This window comes from Armigeres subalbatus, unplaced genomic scaffold, assembly GCF_024139115.2.
Source record: "Armigeres subalbatus isolate Guangzhou_Male unplaced genomic scaffold, GZ_Asu_2 Contig465, whole genome shotgun sequence".
Lineage (NCBI taxonomy): Eukaryota > Metazoa > Arthropoda > Insecta > Diptera > Culicidae > Armigeres > Armigeres subalbatus.
Genome location: NW_026943222.1, coordinates 303,944 through 329,108, shown reverse-complemented (window position 1 = coordinate 329,108; position 25,165 = coordinate 303,944). Strand labels below are relative to the sequence as shown.

At 36.1% G+C, this 25,165-nt stretch overlaps 1 protein-coding gene across 1 annotated transcript in view; it reads left to right on the top strand.

Moving 5' to 3' along the window:
• LOC134204231 (coiled-coil domain-containing protein lobo-like) overlaps positions 1 to 25,165 on the top strand; it is an 80,464-nt gene that overhangs the window by 9,246 nt on the left and 46,053 nt on the right. Inside the window, exon 2 of the mRNA XM_062679058.1 lies at positions 11,056 to 11,250. Coding sequence (XP_062535042.1) covers positions 11,056 to 11,250 — 195 coding nt within the window. The remainder of the gene's footprint in view (positions 1 to 11,055; positions 11,251 to 25,165) is intronic.

Below are 25,165 nucleotides of genomic sequence, written 5' to 3'. Positions count from 1 at the left end.
CAAACACACCGCAAATTTTTACAAATTCATTCACAAAAGTTTTTCCTGGCATTTTTATCATCCTTGCGCTTCCATTCTACACGGCTCCCAACCACCCCCAGCAGTGGTGTTATGAACCATTGAAATGATGGCATTATTTTCCAGAGCTAAAGAAGCTATTCTCCACGAAGACCACGTGGCAGCATAGAGAGACAATACTGATACTCTAGTGTCGTTGCAATGCCATAGACATCAGCTGACTTTGTATGGATGTAGAAAGTGTTTGCCGAAGATTCTTCTGTTTGTTTTTCTTTCACCTTCTTTGTATCATATAATCCGGACTTTTAATAGTGAGTTGGTTAGGTTTGAGAAGTGGGTATGTTAATATACTTGTGGATTTTTGTTTTCAACTTATTTATCTATTTTTCATTTCTATTTCTGACGCTTTCTGTGTAGAATTCAAATATCCTTTTGTAGTAATTAGTCAGCCAGCCCCCTCTAGCACGGTCTTCCTTTGTTGTCACTGACCAACGTATTTATATGTAAGGGAAATAAGGGCAATATGCCCTAGCTAAGCAAAGACTTCTTTAATGTCTTAGTTGTAACGATTTTCATGGGTATGTTTACCTCATGTAACAGTACAACAATGTAGCTAGTTGATGCCATTCAAAAATTGTAGAAAATCTCAATCATCTTGATAATATAAAAAAAACACATTAAAAAAAATGGTGATGTTTCGTTGCCGGAGAACTCATGAGGCAAAACGCCTTCAAGCTGGCAGCTCTTTGAGAAGAACGCATCACGCGTTGGCGAATCAGCATTCTGGTATAGATACTGCGTGGAGACGCGTAGTACATTGTAGGTTAGTTCGCCTAGGGCGTTTTGCCTCGCCGAAATATTAGATGTTTCATCAAAATGTGGAAAATTTCGGTTTTTCCAACCTTCCTATCTTTTATTTTGACACTTGTTTTGCCTAACCTACATCATTTTAGGTCTAATTACGTTACGGCCATGCCAAATACGGTAAATATGATGGAATACCCAAAAGGCGTTTTACCCCGGGGGCGTTTTTGGAACTCTTCCCCTATCAAATAGTGAAAGCTCGACGTAAATATCGTACATTTTACATGAGGGCATTTGGGAAAACAGAAAATTGGAAACGCATTTTTTGCTCTATTATAATTCATTATTTATAAAATGGTGGTGGTTGATCCCTAGAAATTATGCCTACCTTCATTTTACTCATGATCTTTAGTATCTTGAGTTGTCAATTCTCATTATTATATATTTAATGTGGAGGGCTTGCGTGAAATGGAACTTGGGACAAATGAGTGTTCAGAACAGGTATCCACCGGTTGACACTAAACGGGTCAACTTAATATTCTTATGCAATCTGATAACTTTTATTTTTTCACGCATAATTTTCTTAAGAAGTTTGTTTTCCGTGCTTATTACATAATGCAAGATAGGGTTTAAACTCTGCGTTACATTTCATGAATTTCCAGATTCGGTGCGTTACTACTACAGTGTAATTGCAGTTTCGGGGTAGCAAGGGTCGAGTTTTGATAACTTAAGTAAATATGATTTATTAAAGGATGTGCACGTAAAATTGTTGATGCTAGTCTTAGTGTACTTTTAAAATACTTCACGAGTTACTGAAACATTCCATTCACCTGACAGCTGTTTTTTTCTGGAAATGAATGTTCTGTTGAAGTATGTTTCAAATCACGTCTAAATTGATGAAATCGCGTCGAATCATTTATACATTTCATAATTGTTTAATGTTGTCAGGCTTCATTAATGTTTAGCCCAGGGCTGACAAACGTCATTGTAGCAACCCGAAATGCTAGTTGTAGTGTCATCAGTGACATCAACAGTTACTTTCGTCGTGCAACCAAATCGTCATGACGACACCGAAGCACGAAGATACTAGTATTCTTCAAGTGTTAGCTGCGACGACCTCGATAACAGAAATTGATATGAACTAGCCTTACATGAGAGGTAAAATACCAAAAAAATAATACCAAAAATGAATATGCAAAATACTTTAGGGATAACATGCTTAGGTATTTCAATACCAAACGCATCACAAATTATTATTCGTTATGGAAGACTAGGTCATAACAGAGATGAGTATCAATAACAGAAGGCGGTATTATTGAGTTAATTTTCCTGTTCGGGTGCTTACTCGAAGATTTTTTGAAACCCTTGTAATAATGGATTTTAATTAACATATCAAGGCATTACACATGCTTTCCATGTTTTTATGTTACCAGAGTTCCTATTATTTATTCATTTGAGACGCCATTCTGGTTCTAACCAGTTCGTCTATAGTGACGTGCAATCAATTATGCGAAGAAATGTATAGGGTAGTGAGCTAATTCCCGTCGTAGTAGGTAGTGCTTGGTTTTCAAATCTAATTTATACTCTTGCCCAACTACTTACTTTAACTAAGTTGTATGTAACACGTATTTTAGAGTTCCTAGTTTTCATTGTGTACTATTAGCGCATTGAACAAATCATAGTTTATTGAGAATCAACTATCAAAAATACCCTTCAAATTTTTTAAATTTGTCTTATAAAAATCTGTTTACGCCCATGAGAATTTTCATTCGTCCAGTCTAAAATTCGATGGATTACTGTCAAACAAATCTGTTGGTATTGGTGTGCGTTTTCTACGAGTACACCAAATTAGTTTTTCATGCGGTATCATACCGTGTTAAAAAAATAACATACATTCAATTAATATTGGCTGGTTCTGAATATGATATGTGAACATTGTGAAACATAGAATAGAATATATGTATGGAGGATTTTCGCGGTTATCCAAGAAATACCTGAAGTGGAGGCATTCAGATCTACACACGTAACCAACGATCTACAGGCTTGTTTTGTAAATGTATTGTATCCATTGTGATACATATAACAGAATCTGCGTATGGAAGACGTTCACGGTTATCCAAGAAATACCGAAATCATTTTTCGGTGAGTGAGCGAGGCGATGCGATTTTGTCTGAGAAACTCAGCACGATGCTCTCCCTACAGAATCGCAAGCGAGTTAGCTCGTGCATAAGACCTGGATGATTCAGATTTGAGTATGATTCTACCTACACTGGTAACCAATGATCTACAGGCTTGTTTTTAAATGTAATGTACCAATTGGAGTACATATAACAGAATCGGGCGTATGGAAGACGTTCGCGGTTATCCAAGAAATACCGGAAGTGGAGGCCTTCAGATCTACACGCGTAACCAATGATCTACAGGCCTGTTTTGTAAATGTAATGTACCCATTGTGGTACATATAGCATATTCTGCGTATAGAAGACGTTCGCGGTTATTCAAGAAATACCTGAAGTGAAGGCCTTCGGATCTACACGCGTAACCAATGATCTACAGGCCTGTTTTGTAAATGTAATGAACCCATTGTGGTACATATGATAGAATCTGTGTATCGAAACGTTCGCGGTTATCCAAGAAATACCGGAAGTGGAGGCCTCCAGATCTACATGCATAACCAATGATCTACAGGCCTGTTCTGTAAATGTAAGGTCCCTTCAATATCGACTCATGGAAGTTTTACTGTAACAGAATCTGCGTATGAAAGCCGTTCGCGGATATCCAAGAGATACCTGAAGTGGTGCTTTCAGATCGACACGCGTAACCAACGATCTAAAGGCCTGTTTTGAATATGCACTGGTGTCGCCAGCTATTGTTATTTGGTGGGGCACCACTTCGCGCAATAACAATAACCTATGAGAACAATGGTGTGATTGCATGGCCGAATAGGACATGTGGCCGAATATGAAGTTTTGCCAAATATAACACTTGGCCGACAATGACATTTGGCAGAATAGGACATTTAGCCAAATAGGACATTTGGCCGAACAGGAAATTTGGCCGAATAGGTCATTTGAAAAATGAGGTGTGAAAAGCGAGACGTCTCACTACTCACTTTTCACTGTGAAAAGTGAGAAGTTTGACGTCTCACTACTCACTTTTCACAGTGAGAAGTACGAGATGAGGAATGAGAAGTGGGACGTCTCACTTCTCACCTTTTATTTCTCACTTATCACTTCTCACTACGTAGAGCGAAAAGAGAGATGCCTTTCTTCTCACTCATCACTCTAACTTCCTATTTCACACTTTTCACTGTGAGACACCATTAAAGACGGGCTTATGTTTATTATCAAGCATAACTTGAAATGATGCATAGCATCGCATTCTTCCCATTTAGGAACAAGTTTCTTAACTCTAATCGAACTATTATTTGTTATCCCGAACGATTGCGCCACTAATACACAGATCTCTTGCTCCGTTACTTGCCCGTCGTTGTTCGTCATGAATAATAAGAAACTGTCGTTTCCAAATGGTTCAGAGTTTGGGACCATTTCAGTGTGTATTGCTAATGCCAATATTATTCGGTTTGATAGATTTTTAACCACGTATCGACGTATCGATATTTGAGACGATTTTACGGACTTCGACAGAAAGCATCAACACTTGCTAAACGACACAAACAGCCCTATTCGGCCAAATGTCCTTTTCCAAATGGAATTTTCGGCCAAAGGACCTATTCGGCCAAATGTCCTGTTCGGCCAAATGTTCTATTCTGCCAAATGACCTATTCGGCTATATGACCCTTTCGGCCAAATAACTCTCGGCCTATTCGTCTAGTCGGCCAAATGGTATATTCGACCAAACAACTTTCGTCCTAGTGCCTTTCGGCCAAATGACATTCGGCCGAATGGTATTCGGCCAAACGGCCCTTTCCCATCCAGTAAGAATCACTTTGGTGGCTGAATGTTACTGACGGTACGTAAAGATTTTTGCTAGGCGAAGAATGCTTTTGCAAGCCTGTAACGTTATACGTTTATTTCGATTGAAATTTAAATAAAAATATTTAATCAGAACCGATAAATTGAAAATTATTATATTATTATTTATTCAGACTAAGGCCGAAGTGGCCTGTGCGGTATATAAGAGTCTTCTCCATTCGGCTCGGTCCATGGCTACACGTCGCCAACCACGCAGTCTACGGAGGGTCCGCAAGTCATATTCAACCTGATCGATCCACCTTGCCCGCTGCGCACCTCGCCTTCTTGTGCCCGTCGGATCGTTGTCGAGAACCATTTTCACCAGGTTATTGTCCGACATTCTGGCTACGTGCCCGGCCCATCGCAGTCGTCCGATTTTCGCGGTGTGAACGATGGATGGTTCTCCTGATGCAACTCGTGGTTCATTCGCCTCCTCCCCGTACCGTCCGCCATCTGCACCCCACCATGGATGGTACGCAGCACTTTCCTTTCGAAAACTCCGAGTGCGCGTTGGTCCTCCACGAGCATCGTCCAGGTCTCGTGTCCGTAGAGGACTACCGGTCTAATGAGCGTCTTGTAGATTGTCAGTTTGGTACGGCGGCGAACTCTATTTGATCGGAGCGTCGGAGCGGAGTCCAAAGTATGTACGATTTCCAGCCACTATACGTCTCCGAATTTCTCTGCTGGTATCATTTTCGGCAGTCACCAGTGAGCCCAAGTACACAAATTCTTCTACCACCTCGATTTCGTCACCACCGATGCCAACTCGCGGTGGGTGGCTCACATTGTCGTCTCTTGAACCTCTTCATATCATGTACTTCGTCTTCGACGTGTTGATGACTACTCCGATCCGCTTGGCTTCCCTCTTCAGCCCTATGTAGGTTTCATCCATCTTCCCAAAGTTACGTGCCATAATATCTATGTCGTCGGCGAAGCCAAATAGCTGGACGGACTTATTGAAAATTGTACCACTTCGTATTACCCCTTCCCAAGCGATGTTGAATAGCAGACACGAAAGACCATCACCTTGCCGTCACCCTCCGCGGGTTTCGAAGGGACTCGAGAATGACCCTGAAACTCGAACTACGCACATCACCCGATCCATCGTCGCCTTGATCAACGTGTCAATTTATCCGGAAATCCGTTTTCGTGCATTAGCTGCCATAGCTGGTCCCGATCGATTGTATCATATGCGGCTTTGAAGTCGATGAATAGATGATGTGTGGGCACGTTGTATTCGCGGCACTTCTGCAGTACTTGGCGAATAGCGAACACCTGGTCCGTGGTGGAGCGTTCGCCCATAAAACACGCCTGGTACTGCCCCACGAACCCCCTTGCAATTGTTGCTAGTCGACGGCATAAAATTCGGGAGAGTACCTTATAGACGGCGTTCAGCAATGTCATTGCGCGGTAGTTGCTACAATCCAGCTTGGGACACACGACACCTTCCATCCACTCCTGCGGCAAAACTTCCTCCTCCCAAATCTTGGTAATGACCTAGTGCAGCGCTCTAGCTAGTGCCTCACCACCGTGTTTAAATAGCTCTCCTGGTAGTTGGTCAGCCCCAGGGGCTTTGTTGTTCTTCAGCCGGCCAATCTCCTCCTGGATTTCCTGGAGATCCGGAGCCGGTAGAATTATGTCCTGCGCGCGTTCCCCTAGGTTCATTACCATACCGCCATCTTCGTCTGCCACATCACCATTCAGGTGCTCTTCGTAGTGCTGCCTCCACCTTTGGATCACCTCACGCTCGTTCGTAAGAAGGTTCCCGTTTATGTCCTTACACATATCAGGCTGTGGCACGTGGCCCTTACGTGAACGGTTCAACATCTCATAGAACTTTCGTGTGTCATTAGCGCGGTACAGTTGCTCCGTCTCTTCACGGCCTCGATCTTCCTGCTGACGCTTTCTGCTCCGGAAAATCGAGTTTTGTTTGTTCCGCGCCTGTTTATATCGTGCCTCGTGCGGTGCTGCAGCAATCTCGCCCTTGCTGCATTCTTCTCTTCTACTAACTGCTCACATTCGCCGTCATACCAGTCGTTTCTCTGATCCAGGGGCACCGTGCCAAGGCAGTGGTTGCGGTGCTACCAATAGCGGATCGAATATCTCTCAAGCCATCTTCAAGAGACGCTGCGCCAAGCTGCTCTTCTTGTACATCCTAGCATTGATTGGCTCCCACCTGCGTTGGAGCATCTTTCCCAGCACTATAAAGCCGGTTCCCAGCTCGTTGGTGGCGCCACTACTTTGATAGAAGGTAGCCGCTCGATGCCCGCTTTTCCACACTTTCTGTCCTGTCCAGCAAATCTCCTGCAGCATCCTTTGGAAATTCCTCAGACCATTCCTTTAAAAATGCAAAGAGGGATTCCAAGAAAATTGCGAAAATTTCTTCGGAAGTTCATTCACGACTTTTTTCAAAAAATTTCGTCAGAAATTTGAAGGAATTCTAAGCATCTCCTCCTAGAGTTTCAAATTTAGGAAACGAGCCAGCCTAGGGCTGAAAATCTTCTTAATAAAGATAAAAAAACGTTTCGAATGACATAAATACTGGTGCAATTAATTGGAAAATACCTAAATCAATTGACGCAGGAACTTTCGAACCAATTTCTAATGGAATTCATAAAAAAATCCTTATGAATTTTCCTGATGGAATGTTTGGTGTGTTATGTCTGTTTGTCTTTTGATTTGGCCTTTGCAAACTGAACTACCAGTCAGTCTCATCCGAATACTCTTAAAAATACGTTATAAAAATTCTATCTAGATAGATAGATTCTTCTTATGGTTATGGTGTTTTAATCAAGATCCTTAAGGACAAGCATCTCGGAATCGGAATAAGTGACATTTCAATGATCATCGAATAACCCTTGTCTATCTTATTGGTCTTATGCCCAGAAGGTTTTCTAACTTTTAAATTTAATTGTCCTAATGAGACACAGCCTAGAAACAAAAGTTGTCCGCTGCCTTCGTAATAAGTGGTGCATCCTTGAAAACGTGGGTGAATTTAGCTTTGGATTCTGTGATGCTTGTCTTCAACTTCTTATCATAAAAGTTCACAAGGGAGCATCCATAAATTACGTAACGCTCAGAGGGGGGAGGGGGGTTTCCGGAGTGTGACAATCCACACATTTTTTTTTTTTATTTTTCATACAAAAAGTGTGACATGGGGGGGAGGGGGGGTTGGAAATGATAATTTTTTGCGTTACGTAATTAATGGATCTTCCCCAAGCAAGCTAGTTCTAAGACAAATTGCAATCCATTTTTTTTACAAAACCGGAGGAATTTTCCTGCCAAAGTGTCAAGAGGATGGTCTTAAACTAATTCTGAGCTAATTTCTTTTCTATGCAAAAGATCGGGAAAAAGTTGCATGGTTGATTTCTTTATGTCGTATTGTCAATTGGACGCATATAATGTAGAAGAATATAGAAATAAATTGCCAACTTACCGGCAAAACCACTTATCATTGCCTAAATGCATGAGAAACCTTCAATCAGCTACTACTCTGAAAGAAACAATATTCAAACGTGACCTTTTGCCACCTCCAATTTCGGCATCATCGTTCAATTTCTTCTCATTCATCAACGCAATGGTTCGTACAATTTTCAATCAATTTTCTTGACTCCCCACATGTTTCGCAATATGCTTTTCGAGGGTAGAATTTAGAAGAGGACACAATTTGTGGATTTGCTGCTCTCTATCGGCAAAAGTAGGTATCCAGCCAAAAGAACAAAAACCGTGTTACAGTCCCATACCAGCCGGGCAGAAATCAATCAAAGAAGAAATCTCAACGTACGTGAAACTATGATGAAATTGGCAAATGGTGTACCTTTTCCAGCGGAAAATATTCGCTCTGGGACTGTTGAACCGGGCGTCTCAAGTGCGATAGAGGTTGTTTGAAATAAATTAGAAATTGAACAACCTACTGCTGCACTCCTTTCTTATTTAACCGTGCCGAACCAATCCGTCGGTCCTTCGCATCGAGCGGATTTTCTTGCAGATCCAGATCCTACATCTTTCTTTCACTTCCAATTGGGTACAGTGTGGAACGTTGTTGCCTCCACGAATCATATCGTTTTTCGTCAGTCAGTGGAGGCATAAATCATGGCAAATGTATTAGCTTGGTGAGAAAAAAGTAAGCAAAAAATTCGAAGAGCGTTTTGGAATTTGTGTTAACCAAGGACACCAAATATGACAAAATATGCTTTTTGTTTAGCTGGTTCTATAGAAGCTTAGCATCTGTCCTTATTTAGATTACATCAAACACGAACAGGTAAAATGCATGATGTTTCATTATTTTCCGTATATATGCCCATTTTAGAAAATCAATCTTAAAATTTGGTTCAACAAATTAAGTGTTTCCAACATTGCTTTGCGCTACATTTCAGACTCACAAAAGGTTAAGACTATTATCTCCTTTTGAAAACATTTATATTGCAATATGAATGAAAAGATGCATAAAAAATCATGTTTTTTCTGTTAATATGAAATATGATATCATATTCAAAGAAAATCTACATTGTTCTGTTCGGCTTGTTCTGTTTCCTTCTTTCTACCTTCTTCTTTTTATCTTGTTCTGTCTTTCTTCACTTATCTCCCTTCTAGTTTCTTCCTTCTTTGGCCGGAAGTTGGCTTAGAAGTTTTGACCAAAAAACAATTTTTATTACATACGAGAAAGACAATATTACCAAAGAATGCTTTTACCAGGATTTTGTTTATATTTGTTTCTTCCTTCCTACTGCTTTCTTTGTTATTTCTGTTTGTTTTTATATTGTGCTCCTTCTCCTTCTATGCTTCTTACTTCTCAGTACCCATTTCTAACTTCTCACGTATCACTTTTCACCTCCTATTTCCCATTTCTTACTGTTTGATTTTCTCATACTTCTTATTTCTCACTTCACATAATGCAAGGGAAAAATACGACCAAACAGCAGGCGACAAATATGAATGCCCCCAAATGACTTTACATCTTGCCACTTTGGCTACAATCGCGAATAAAACCGCAAACGAATATGCTGAAACAGTTTTAGGTCTAAAATGGAACGATACATTTCCTAAATACGTTTCATTAAGGAAACCGATAGCAGATTATTCAAAATTAGATCAACTACGACTCCGGTAATTGAGTGTGAAATGGGCACTGCAAATATGTACCCTTCGCCAATATAGTAACCTGTGCAGTAAGGATATTTGCATACCGACTGTTGCCTAAATGCCTACATGAACCATCGAGCCAACGGGAATTATGAATAAATTAGTCAAATAATACGCGAGCCCATATAATGGTATCATGTACTTCCCGGAATTACCCAACGGAATGGAACGGGTGCTAAACGGTCTCTGGCAGACATCACTCCGCTTGGGATAGCCAAAGCATTATTGGGCTGTGCAAAAGGGGTGGCGGGCAGAGTGGAGTGAGATTCGCGCGCGCTTTGCGAACCTCATCGCCACGAGGGAAGCTCGTCGTATACGGTTGCTGCTGCTACAACGACGATGATGAGGATGACTGTCGGGAGTGCGAAAATGAAAGGCATCTGCTGGAAGGTTTGTGCGGTGAGCCTTTTTGGCAACTCGAGCTTGAGTTCGGGAAATCACACCCAGTTCTCCGATTGCGTACGGGCGGGAAGTGTGAAATTTGTATCTACAACCAAAATTAGCATCCGTACCGTTCCATTCATGGTGGCAGCACGACAGCAGAAATCAAAACGCTTGTTTGCATAGTTGGGTGAAAGTGGCAGTCCTCGTAGAGCGAAAAAAAGTTCACCAAAGGGGATTCTGTCGAGAGTGAGTTTGGGTTCGCGAGAGTTCGGATGTGTAATATGCAAATAATCCTATTTAAACGGTATTTAGTCAACATCAGAATGTTGATCGCGGCTCTACATGATGCTTTTAATTTGGGTATGTGTAATGAAATTAAGAATAGATCCTGGGTGTAACGATATACCGTGGGAGAAACTGGAAATGCACGGCGTTGCGTTGTACTTGTGTTCTTTCTGATTCACTGTAATGTAATTTCATTACAACAGTAAACTTAAGCTTTTGCTTGCTCTACACACAATTAACGATGTAAGTAAATCAAGAAATATCTTCTTGAGCGGGATTCGTATATGATTTGTAAATGATTTGTTTTCCATTACCTATTGCATTCTGCGTCAAATATTGAGCAATGTTTATATATTTTAAAATATCTTTCATACTTTCGACTTCGTAGCATCCACATATTCACCATTTTAATGTGATTTGCATATTCTTTGTTTCTCCTTGTGCTTAGCCAACTCGTCTTCTCTCACCGAGCACCATTCTCAAGCGTCGCAAGGCAAACAGCTTCGAATTGGCCACCCTTCTGTGCAGCTATCTTATAGGTAACGGATTTGCGGCGTGCGTGGTGTCCGGTTACGCTACGCGGGAGATCGTCAACAACGACCAACGCAGGGTTTGCTGTCCCTACATACCGACCCAGACGGAGGTAAGTCAAGCAATTCTCCTTATTAATTAATTTATATGATAGCGAGTATGAAGCGAGTAAGAATGCTCGTCGTCATACACGCATGCGCCTATCTGTTTTTTGGCACTGCGCTGTTTGCCGAGAGGATATTATCGAGTTGAAAATTTGAAATTTGCACTAAAACGAGGGTGCTGAATCACTTTCTCTGGGAAATGTAATTTAGATGTCATGGGACTAATTTGCTAATAACTTGTTTCACAAGTCATTTACAATTATGTTTTCCATATAAACATGTAGCCCTCAAAGGAATGTCCGTCTAGCTGGCAGGCCACTTATCATAAAATTGAAAATAAATACCTCTAAGTTGATGTACCAAATGCGTACCTATGCGTACCTCCGGGGATTTTGAACGTACCTCAATATTTCCTAGAAAATCGGTGGCCTGCTGAATAGACGGTCGATTTTTCGAAAATCTTCGTAAAAATTCCCAATTTTGTCGCCAATGTAATGTACCAAGTACGTACCTTCCGGAACTATATTTGTTTTTCAACGTACCTCAAAATTTCCCATACTTTCTTATACTAAACTTTTCAAAACGCTTTATATGTTAAATAACTTTGCGGAATCGGATTCCTTGAAAAATTCTAGGCCGGAAACATATATAAAACTTTATACTTAAGTTGAATATTGGCAGTTTTATACTAAAAAGCGTGATTTCGGGCTAAAAATCATATGAATACATTAGAAAACTCCTAAATACACACCAAAACATAAATAAGAGTTTACGCCTCAAAGTAGGCAATATACAAAACGCGCAGATATTGTATAAAATGCATTTCCAACAATTTTAAATTCAAAACGAAATTAGAAACCGCTAAGATATACAAATATAATTCAAAAATACGTATCAATTAGGTACATTGCACAAATCGACCCCAAATGTCCTTCTGATCCTTCAAGGACATTCTCAAGTATCCCAAGTTTGTCGCAATTGCATAGCATGCCAACGTACCTCGATAGAAATATTTTTTATCAAATTATTTAATAAAAAGTCAATTATTCCATATTAAATACAATTAATTCGAATTTCTTCAAGTACATTGCACAAATCGACCCCAAATGTCTTTCTGATCCTTCAAGGACATTCTCAAGTATCCCAAATTTGTCGCAATTGCATAGCATGCCAACGTACCTCGATAGAAATATTTTTTATCAAATTATTTAATAAAAAGTCAATTATTCCATATTAAATACAATTAATTCGAATTTCTTCAAGTACATTACACAAATCGACCCCAAATGTCCTTCTGATCCTTCAAGGACATTCTCATGTATCCCAAGTTTGTCGCAATTGCATAGCATGCCAACGTACCTCGATAGTAATATTTTTTATCAAATTATTTAATAAAAAGTCAATTATTCCATATTAAATACAATTAATTCGAATTTCTTCAAGTACATTACACAAATCGACCCCAAATGTCCTTCTGATCCTTCAAGGACATTCTCATGTATCCCAAGTTTGTCGCAATTGCATAGCATGCCAACGTACCTCGATAGTAATATTTTTTATCAAATTATTTAATAAAAAGTCAATTATTCCATATTAAATACAATTAATTCGAATTTCTTCAAGTACATTGCACAAATCGACCCCAAATGTCTTTCTGATCCTTCAAGGACATTCTCAAGTATCCCAAATTTGTCGCAATTGCATAGCATGCCAACGTACCTCGATAGAAATATTTTTTATCAAATTATTTAATAAAAAGTCAATTATTCCATATTAAATACAATTAATTCGAATTTCTTCAAGTACATTGCACAAATCGACCCCAAATGTCTTTCTGATCCTTCAAGGACATTCTCAGGTATCCCAAGTTTGTCGCAATTGCATAGCATGCCAACGTACCTCGATAGTAATATTTTTTATTAAATTATTTAATAAAAAGTCAATTATTCCATATTAAATACAATTAATTCGAATTTCTTCAAGTACATTGCACAAATCGACCCCAAATGTCCTTCTGATCCTTCAAGGACATTCTCAAGTATCCCAAGTTTGTCGCAATTGCATAGCATGCCAACGTACCTCGATAGAAATATTTTTTATCAAATTATTTCATAAAAAGTCAATTATTCCATATTAAATACAATTAATTCGAATTTCTTCAAGTACATTGCACAAATCGACCCCAAATGTCCTTCTGATCCTTCAAGGACATTCTCAAGTATCCCAAGTTTGTCGCAATTGCATAGCATGCCAACGTACCTCGATAGAAATATTTTTTATCAAATTATTTAATAAAAAGTCAATTATTCCATATTAAATACAATTAATTCGAATTTCTTCAAGTACATTGCACAAATCGACCCCAAATGTCTTTCTGATCCTTCAAGGACATTCTCAGGTATCCCAAGTTTGTCGCAATTGCATAGCATGCCAACGTACCTCGATAGAAATATTTTTTATCAAATTATTTAATAAAAAGTCAATTATTCCATATTAAATACAATTAATTCGAATTTCTTCAAGTACATTGCACAAATCGACCCCAAATGTCTTTCTGATCCTTCAAGGACATTCTCAGGTATCCCAAGTTTGTCGCAATTGCATAGCATGCCAACGTACCTCGATAGAAATATTTTTTATCAAATTATTTAATAAAATATCAATTATTCCATGTTAAATACAATTAATTCGAATTTCTTCAAGTACATTACACAAATCGACCCCAAATGTCCTTCTGATCCTTCAAGGACATTTTCAAGTATCCCAAGTTTGTTGCAATTGCATAGCATGCCAACGTACCTCGATAGAAATATTTTTTAACAAATTATTTAATAAAAAGTCAATTATTCCATATTAAATACAATTAATTCGAATTTCTTCAAGTACATTGCACAAATCGACCCCAAATGTCTTTCTGATCCTTCAAGGACATTCTCAAGTATCCCAAGTTTGTCGCAATTACATAGCATGCCAACGTACCTCGATAGAAATATTTTTTATCAAATTATTTCGTGAAGGTCAATTGTGTCATTTTAAATACAATTAATTCGAATTTCTTCAAGTACATTGCACAAATCGACCCCAAATGTCTTTCTGATCCTTCAAGGACATTCTCAAGTATCCCAAGTTTGTCGCAATTACATAGCATGCCAACGTACCTCGATAGAAATATTTTTATCAAATTATTTCATAAAAGTCAATTATTCCATATTAAATACAATTAATTCGAATTTCTTCAAGTACATTGCACAAATCGACCCCAAATGTCCTTCTGATCCTTCAAGGACATTCTCAAGTATCCCAAGTTTGTCGCAATTACATAGCATGCCAACGTACCTCGATAGAAATATTTTTATCAAATTATTTCATAAAAAGTCAATTATTCCATATTAAATACAATTAATTCGAATTTCTTCAAGTACATTGCACAAATCGACCCCAAATGTCTTTCTGATCCTTCAAGGACATTCTCAAGTATCCCAAGTTTGTCGCAATTACATAGCATGCCAACGTACCTCGATAGAAATATTTTTATCAAATTATTTCATAAAAAGTCAATTATTCCATATTAAATACAATTAATTCGAATTTCTTCAAGTACATTGCACAAATCGACCCCAAATGTCTTTCTGATCCTTCAAGGACATTCTCAAGTATCCCAAGTTTGTCGCAATTACATAGCATGCCAACGTACCTCGATAGAAATATTTTTATCAAATTATTTCATAAGAAGTCAATTATTCCATATTAAATACAATTAATTCGAATTTCTTCAAGTACATTGCACAAATCGACCCCAAATGTCTTTCTGATCCTTCAAGGACATTCTCAAGTATCCCAAGTTTGTCGCAATTGCATAGCATGCCAACGTACCTCGATAGAAATATTTTTTATCAAATTATTTAATAAAAAGTCAATTATTCCATATTAAATACAATTAATTCGAATTTCTTCAAGTACATTGCACAAATCGACCCCAAATGTCCTTCTGATCCTTCAAGGACATTCTCAAGTATCCCAAGTTTGTCGCAATTGCATAGCATGCCAACGTACCTCGATAGAAATATTTTTTATCAAATTATTTAATAAAAAGTCAATTATTCCATATTAAATACAATTAATTCGAATTTCTTCAAGTACATTGCACAAATCGACCCCAAATGTCCTTCTGATCCTTCAAGGACATTCTCAAGTATCCCAAGTTTGTCGCAATTAGATAGCATGCCAACGTACCTCGATAGAAATATTTTTATCAAATTATTTCATAAAAGTCAATTATTCCATATTAAATACAATTAATTCGAATTTCTTCAAGTACATTGCACAAATCGACCCCAAATGTCCTTCTGATCCTTCAAGGACATTCTCAAGTATCCCAAGTTTGTCGCAATTACATAGCATGCCAACGTACCTCGATAGAAATATTTTTATCAAATTATTTCATAAAAGTCAATTATTCCATATTAAATACAATTAATTCGAATTTCTTCAAGTACATTGCACAAATCGACCCCAAATGTCTTTCTGATCCTTCAAGGACATTCTCAAGTATCCCAAGTTTGTCGCAATTACATAGCATGCCAACGTACCTCGATAGAAATATTTTTATCAAATTATTTCATAAACAGCCAATTATTCCATATTAAATACACTTAATTCGAATTTCTTCCAGTAAATTGCACAAAACGCCCCAAAATATTTTTCTGATCCTTAAAGGAGATTTTCAAGTATCCCAAGTTTGTTGCAATTGCATAGCATGCCAACGTACCTCGATAGAAATATTTTTTAACAAATTATTTCATAAAAAGTCAATTATTCCATATTAAATACAATTAAATCGAATTTCTTCAAGTACATTGCACAAATCGACCCCAAATGTCCTTCTGATCCTTCAAGGACATTTTCAAGTATCCCAAGTTTGTCGCAATTGCATAGCATGCCAACGTACCTCGATAGAAATATTTTTTATCAAATTATTTAATAAAAAGTCAATTATTCCATATTAAATACAATTAATTCGAATTTCTTCAAGTACATTGCACAAATCGACCCCAAATGTCCTTCTGATCCTTCAAGGACATTCTCAAGTATCCCAAGTTTGTCGCAATTGCATAGCATGCCAACGTACCTCGATAGAAATATTTTTTATCAAATTATTTCATAAAAAGTCAATTATTCCATATTAAATACAATTAATTCGAATTTCTTCAAGTACATTGCACAAATCGACCCCAAATGTCTTTCTGATCCTTCAAGGACATTCTCAAGTATCCCAAGTTTGTCGCAATTGCATAGCATGCCAACGTACCTCGATAGAAATATTTTTTATCAAATTATTTAATAAAAAGTCAATTATTCCATATTAAATACAATTAATTCGAATTTCTTCAAGTACATTGCACAAATCGACCCCAAATGTCTTTCTGATCCTTCAAGGACATTCTCAAGTATCCCAAGTTTGTCGCAATTGCATAGCATGCCAACGTACCTCGATAGAAATATTTTTTATCAAATTATTTAATGGAAAGTCAATTATTCCATATTAAATACAATTAATTCGAATTTCTTCAAGTACATTGCACAAATCGACCCCAAATGTCCTTCTGATCCTTCAAGGACATTCTCAAGTATCCCAAGTTTGTCGCAATTACATAGCATGCCAACGTACCTCGATAGAAATATTTTTTATCAAATTATTTCATAAAAGTCAATTATTCCATATTAAATACAATTAATTCGAATTTCTTCAAGTACATTGCACAAATCGACCCCAAATGTCTTTCTGATCCTTCAAGGACATTCTCAAGTATCCCAAGTTTGTCGCAATTACATAGCATGCCAACGTACCTCGATAGAAATATTTTTTATCAAATTATTTCATAAAAAGTCAATTATTCCATATTAAATACAATTAATTCGAATTTCTTCAAGTACATTGCACAAATCGACCCCAAATGTCTTTCTGATCCTTCAAGGACATTCTCAAGTATCCCAAGTTTGTCGCAATTGCATAGCATGCCAACGTACCTCGATAGAAATATTTTCTATCAAATTATTTAATAAAAAGTCAATTATTCCATATTAAATACAATTAATTCGAATTTCTTCAAGTACATTGCACAAATCGACCCCAAATGTCTTTCTGATCCTTCAAGGACATTCTCAAGTATCCCAAGTTTGTCGCAATTACATAGCATGCCAACGTACCTCGATAGAAATATTTTTATCAAATTATTTCATAAAAAGTCAATTATTCCATATTAAATACAATTAATTCGAATTTCTTCAAGTACATTGCACAAATCGACCCCAAATGTCTTTCTGATCCTTCAAGGACATTCTCAAGTATCCCAAGTTTGTCGCAATTACATAGCATGCCAACGTACCTCGATAGAAATATTTTTATCAAATTATTTCATAAAAAGTCAATTATTCCATATTAAATACAATTAATTCGAATTTCTTCAAGTACATTGCACAAATCGACCCTAAATGTCTTTCTGATCCTTCAAGGACATTCTCAAGTATCCCAAGTTTGTCGCAATTACATAGCATGCCAACGTACCTCGATAGAAATATTTTTTATCAAATTCTTTCCTAAAAGTCAATTATTCCATGTTAACTACAATTAATTCGAATTTCTTCAAGTACATTACACAAATCGACCCCAAATGTCCTTCTGATCCTTCAAGGACATTCTCAAGTATCCCAAGCTTGTCGCAATTACATAGCATGCCAACGTACCTCGATAGAAATATTTTTATCAAATTATTTCATAAAAAGTCAATTATTCCATATTAAATACAATTAATTCGAATTTCTTCAAGTACATTGCACAAATCGACCCCAAATGTCTTTCTGATCCTTCAAGGACATTCTCAGGTATCCCAAGTTTGTCGCAATTGCATAGCATGCCAACGTACCTCGATAGAAATATTTTTTTTCAAATTATTTCATAAAAAGTCAATTATTCCATATTAAATACAATTAATTCGAATTTCTTCAAGTACATTGCACAAATCGACCCCAAATGTCTTTCTGATCCTTCAAGGACATTCTCAGGTATCCCAAGTTTGTCGCAATTGCATCGCATGCCAACGTACCTCGATAGAAATATTTTTATCAAATTATTTCATAAAAGTCAATTATTCCATATTAAATACAATTAATTCGAATTTCTTCAAGTACATTGCACAAATCGACCCCAAATGTCTTTCTGATCCTTCAAGGACATTCTCAAGTATCCCAAGTTTGTCGCAATTACATAGCATGCCAACGTACCTCGATAGAAATATTTTTAACAAATTATTTCATAAAAAGTCAATTATTCCATATTAAATACAATTAATTCGAATTTCTTCAAGTACATTGCACAAATCGACCCCAAATGTCTTTCTGATCCTTCAAGGACATTCTCAAGTATCCCAAGTTTGTCGCAATTACATAGCATGCCAACGTACCTCGATAGAAATATTTTTTATCAAATTATTTCATAAAAAGTCAATTATTCCATATTAAATACAATTAATTCGAATTTCTTCAAGTACATTGCACAAATCGACCCCAAATGTCTTTCTGATCCTTCAAGGACATTCTCAAGTATCCCAAGTTTGTCGCAATTACATAGCATGCCAACGTACCTCGATAGAAATATTTTTATCAAATTATTTCATAAAAGTCAATTATTCCATATTAAATACAATTAATTCGAATTTCTTCAAGTACATTGCACAAATCGACCCCAAATGTCTTTCTGATCCTTCAAGGACATTCTCAAGTATCCCAAGTTTGTCGCAATTACATAGCATGCCAACGTACCTCGATAGAAATATTTTTATCAAATTATTTCATAAAAAGTCAATTATTCCATATTAAATACAATTAATTCGAATTTCTTCAAGTACATTGCACAAATCGACCCCAAATGTCTTTCTGATCCTTCAAGGACATTCTCAAGTATCCCAAGTTTGTCGCAATTACATAGCATGCCAACGTACCTCGATAGAAATATTTTTTATCAAATTATTTCATAAAAGGCGAAGGAGTCCATATTAAATACAATTAATTCGAATTTCTTCAAGTACATTGCACAAATCGACCCCAAATGTCTTTCTGATCCTTCAAGGACATTCTCAAGTATCCCAAGCTTGTCGCAATTGCATAGCATGCCAACGTACCTCGATAGAAATATTTTTTATCAAATTATTTAATAAAAGTCAATTATTCCATATTAAATACAATTAATTCGAATTTCTTCAAGTACATTGCACAAATCGACCCCAAATGTCCTTCTGATCCTTCAAGGACATTCTCAAGTATCCCAAGTTTGTCGCAATTACATAGCATGCCAACGTACCTCGATAGAAATATTTTTTATCAAATTATTTCATAAAAAGTCAATTATTCCATATTAAATACAATTAATTCGAATTTCTTCAAGTACATTGCACAAATCGACCCCAAATGTCCTTCTGATCCTTCAAGGACATTCTCAAGTATCCCAAGTTTGTCGCAATTACATAGCATGCCAACGTACCTCGATAGAAATATTTTTTATCAAATTATTTCATAAAAGTCAATTATTCCATATTAAATACAATTAATTCGAATTTCTTCAAGTACATTGCACAAATCGACCCCAAATGTCTTTCTGATCCTTCAAGGACATTCTCAAGTATCCCAAGTTTGTCGCAATTACATAGCATGCCAACGTACCTCGATAGAAATATTTTTATCAAATTATTTCATAAAAAGTCAATTATTCCATATTAAATACAATTAATTCGAATTTCTTCAAGTACATTGCACAAATCGACCCCAAATGTCTTTCTGATCCTTCAAGGACATTCTCAAGTATCCCAAGTTTGTCGCAATTACATAGCATGCCAACGTACCTCGATAGAAATATTTTTATCAAATTATTTCATAAAAGTCCATTATTCCATATTAAATACCATTAATTCTAATTTCTTCAAGTACATTGCACAAATCGACCCCAAATGTCTTTCTGATCCTTCAAGGACATTCTCAAGTATCCCAAGTTTGTCGCAATTACATAGCATGCCAACGTACCTCGCTAGAGATATTCTTTTTGAAATAGTTTCATAAAAAGTCAATTATTCCATATTAAATACAATTAATTCGAATTTCTTCAAGTACATTGCACAAATCGACCCCAAATGTCTTTCTGATCCTTCAAGGACATTCTCAAGTATCCCAAGTTTGTCGCAATTACATAGCATGCCAACGTACCTCGATAGAAATATTTTTTATCAAATTATTTCATAAAAAGTCAATTATTCCATATTAAATACAATTAATTCGAATTTCTTAAAGTACATTGCACAAATCGACCCCAAATGTCCTTCTGATCCTTCAAGGACATTCTCAAGTATCCCAAGTTTGTCGCAATTACATAGCATGCCAACGTACCTCGATAGAAATATTTTTTATCAAATTATTTCATAAAAAGTCAATTATTCCATATTAAATACAATTAATTCGAATTTCTTCAAGTACATTGCACAAATCGACCCCAAATGTCTTTCTGATCCTTCAAGGACATTCTCAAGTATCCCAAGTTTGTCGCAATTGCATAGCATGCCAACGTACCTCGATAGAAATATTTTTTATCAAATTATTTCATAAAAAGTCAATTATTCCATATTAAATACAATTAATTCGAATTTCTTCAAGTACATTGCACAAATCGACCCCAAATGTCTTTCTGATCCTTCAAGGACATTCTCAAGTATCCCAAGTTTGTCGCAATTACATAGCATGCCAACGTACCTCGATAGAAATATTTTTATCAAATTATTTCATAAAAAGTCAATTATTCCATATTAAATACAATTAATTCGAATTTCTTCAAGTACATTGCACAAATCGACCCCAAATGTCTTTCTGATCCTTCAAGGACATTCTCAAGTATCCCAAGTTTGTCGCAATTGCATAGCATGCCAACGTACCTCGATAGAAATATTTTTTATCAAATTATTTCATAAAAAGTCAATTATTCCATATTAAATACAATTAATTCGAATTTCTTCAAGTACATTGCACAAATCGACCCCAAATGTCCTTCTGATCCTTCAAGGACATTCTCAAGTATCCCAAGTTTGTCGCAATTGCATAGCATGCCAACGTACCTCGATAGAAATATTTTTTATCAAATTATTTCATAAAAAGTCAATTATTCCATATTAAATACAATTAATTCGAATTTCTTCAAGTACATTGCACAAATCGACCCCAAATGTCTTTCTGATCCTTCAAGGACATTCTCAAGTATCCCAAGTTTGTCGCAATTACATAGCATGCCAACGTACCTCGATAGAAATATTTTTTATCAAATTATTTCATAAAAAGTCAATTATTCCATATTAAATACAATTAATTCGAATTTCTTCAAGTACATTGCACAAATCGACCCCAAATGTCCTTCTGATCCTTCAAGGACATTCTCAAGTATCCCAAGTTTGTCGCAATTACATAGCATGCCAACGTACCTCGATAGAAATATTTTTTATCAAATTATTTCATAAAAAGTCAATTATTCCATATTAAATACAATTAATTCGAATTTCTTCAAGTACATTGCACAAATCGACCCCAAATGTCTTTCTGATCCTTCAAGGACATTCTCAAGTATCCCAAGTTTGTCGCAATTACATAGCATGCCAACGTACCTCGATAGAAATATTTTTTATCAAATTATTTCATAAAAAGTCAATTATTCCATATTAAATACAATTAATTCGAATTTCTTCAAGTACATTACACAAATCGACCCCAAATGTCCTTCTGATCCTTCAAGGACATTCTCAAGTATCCCAAGTTTGTCGCAATTACATAGCATGCCAACGTACCTCGATAGAAATATTTTTATCAAATTATTTCATAAAAAGTCAATTATTCCATATTAAATACAATTAATTCGAATTTCTTCAAGTACATTGCACAAATCGACCCCAAATGTCCTTCTGATCCTTCAAGGACATTCTCAAGTATCCCAAGTTTGTCGCAATTACATAGCATGCCAACGTACCTCGATAGAAATATTTTTATCAAATTATTTCATAAAAAGTCAATTAGTCCATATTAAATACAATTAATTCGAATTTCTTCAAGTACATTGCACAAATCGACCCCAAATGTCTTTCTGATCCTTCAAGGACATTCTCAAGTATCCCAAGTTTGTCGCAATTACATAGCATGCCAACGTACCTCGATAGTAATATTTTTATCAAATTATTTCATAAAAAGTCAATTATTCCATATTAAATACAATTAATTCGAATTTCTTCAAGTACATTGCACAAATCGACCCCAAATGTCCTTCTGATCCTTCAAGGACATTCTCAGGTATCCCAAGTTTGTCGCAATTGCATAGCATGCCAACGTACCTCGATAGAAATCTTTTTTTTCAAATTATTTCATGAAAAGTCAATTATTCCATATTAAATACAATTAATTCGAATTTCTTCAAGTACATTGCACAAATCGACCCCAAATGTCCTTCTGATCCTTCAAGGACATTCTCAAGTATCCCAAGTTTGTCGCAATTACATAGCATGCCAACGTACCTCGATAGAAAAATTTTTATCAAATTATTTCATAAAAAGTCAATTATTCCATATTAAATACAATTAATTCGAATTTCTTCAAGTACATTGCACAAATCGACCCCAAATGTCTTTCTGATCCTTCAAGGACATTCTCAAGTATCCCAAGTTTGTCGCAATTACATAGCATGCCAACGTACCTCGATAGAAATATTTTTATCAAATTATTTCATAAAAGTCAATTATTCCATATTAAATACAATTAATTCGAATTTCTTCAAGTACATTGCACAAATCGACCCCAAATGTCCTTCTGATCCTTCAAGGACATTCTCAAGTATCCCAAGTTTGTCGCAATTACATAGCATGCCAACGTACCTCGATAGAAATATTTTTATCAAATTATTTCATAAAAGTCAATTATTCCATATTAAATACAATTAATTCGAATTTCTTCAAGTACATTGCACAAATCGACCCCAAATGTCCTTCTGATCCTTCAAGGACATTCTCAAGTATCCCAAGTTTGTCGCAATTACATAGCATGCCAACGTACCTCGATAGAAATATTTTTATCAAATTATTTCATAAAAGTCAATTATTCCATATTAAATACAATTAATTCGAATTTCTTCAAGTACATTGCACAAATCGACCCCAAATGTCTTTCTGATCCTTCAAGGACATTCTCAAGTATCCCAAGTTTGTCGCAATTACATAGCATGCCAACGTACCTCGATAGAAATATTTTTATCAAATTATTTCATAAAAGTCAATTATTCCATATTAAATACAATTAATTCGAATTTCTTCAAGTACATTGCACAAATCGACCCCAAATGTCTTTCTGATCCTTCAAGGACATTCTCAAGTATCACAAGTTTGTCGCAATTACATAGCATGCCAACGTACCTCGATAGAAATATTTTTATCAAATTATTTCATAAAAGTCAATTATTCCATATTAAATACAATTAATTCGAATTTCTTCAAGTACATTGCACAAATCGACCCCAAATGTCTTTCTGATCCTTCAAGGACATTCTCAAGTATCCCAAGTTTGTCGCAATTACATAGCTTGCCAACGTACCTCGATAGAAATATTTTTTATCAAATTATTTCATAAAAAGTCAATTATTCCATATTAAATACAATTAATTCGAATTTCTTCAAGTACATTGCACAAATCGACCCCAAATGTCCTTCTGATCCTTCAAGGACATTCTCAAGTATCCCAAGTTTGTCGCAATTACATAGCATGCCAACGTACCTCGATAGAAATATTTTTTATCAAATTATTTCATAAAAAGTCAATTATTCCATATTAAATACAATTAATTCGAATTTCTTCAAGTACATTGCACAAATCGACCCCAAATGTCTTTCTGATCCTTCAAGGACATTCTCAAGTATCCCAAGTTTGTCGCAATTACATAGCATGCCAACGTACCTCGATAGAAATATTTTTATCAAATTATTTCATAAAAAGTCAATTATTCCATATTAAATACAATTAATTCGAATTTCTTCAAGTACATTGCACAAATCGACCCCAAATGTCCTTCTGATCCTTCAAGGACATTCTCAAGTATCCCAAGTTTGTCGCAATTACATAGCATGCCAACGTACCTCGATAGAAATATTTTTATCAAATTATTTCATAAAAGTCAATTATTCCATATTAAATACAATTAATTCGAATTTCTTCAAGTACATTGCACAAATCGACCCCAAATGTCTTTCTGATCCTTCAAGGACATTCTCAAGTATCCCAAGTTTGTCGCAATTACATAGCATGCCAACGTACCTCGATAGAAATATTTTTTATCAAATTATTTCATAAAAAGTCAATTATTCCATATTAAATACAATTAATTCGAATTTCTTAAAGTACATTGCACAAATCGACCCCAAATGTCCTTCTGATCCTTCAAGGACATTCTCAAGTATCCCAAGTTTGTCGCAATTACATAGCATGCCAACGTACCTCGATAGAAATATTTTTTATCAAATTATTTCATAAAAAGTCAATTATTCCATATTAAATACAATTAATTCGAATTTCTTCAAGTACATTGCACAAATCGACCCCAAATGTCTTTCTGATCCTTCAAGGACATTCTCAAGTATCCCAAGTTTGTCGCAATTACATAGCATGCCAACGTACCTCGATAGAAATATTTTTTATCAAATTATTTCATAAAAAGTCAATTATTCCATATTAAATACAATTAATTCGAATTTCTTCAAGTACATTGCACAAATCGACCCCAAATGTCCTTCTGATCCTTCAAGGACATTCTCAAGTATCCCAAGTTTGTCGCAATTACATAGCATGCCAACGTACCTCGATAGA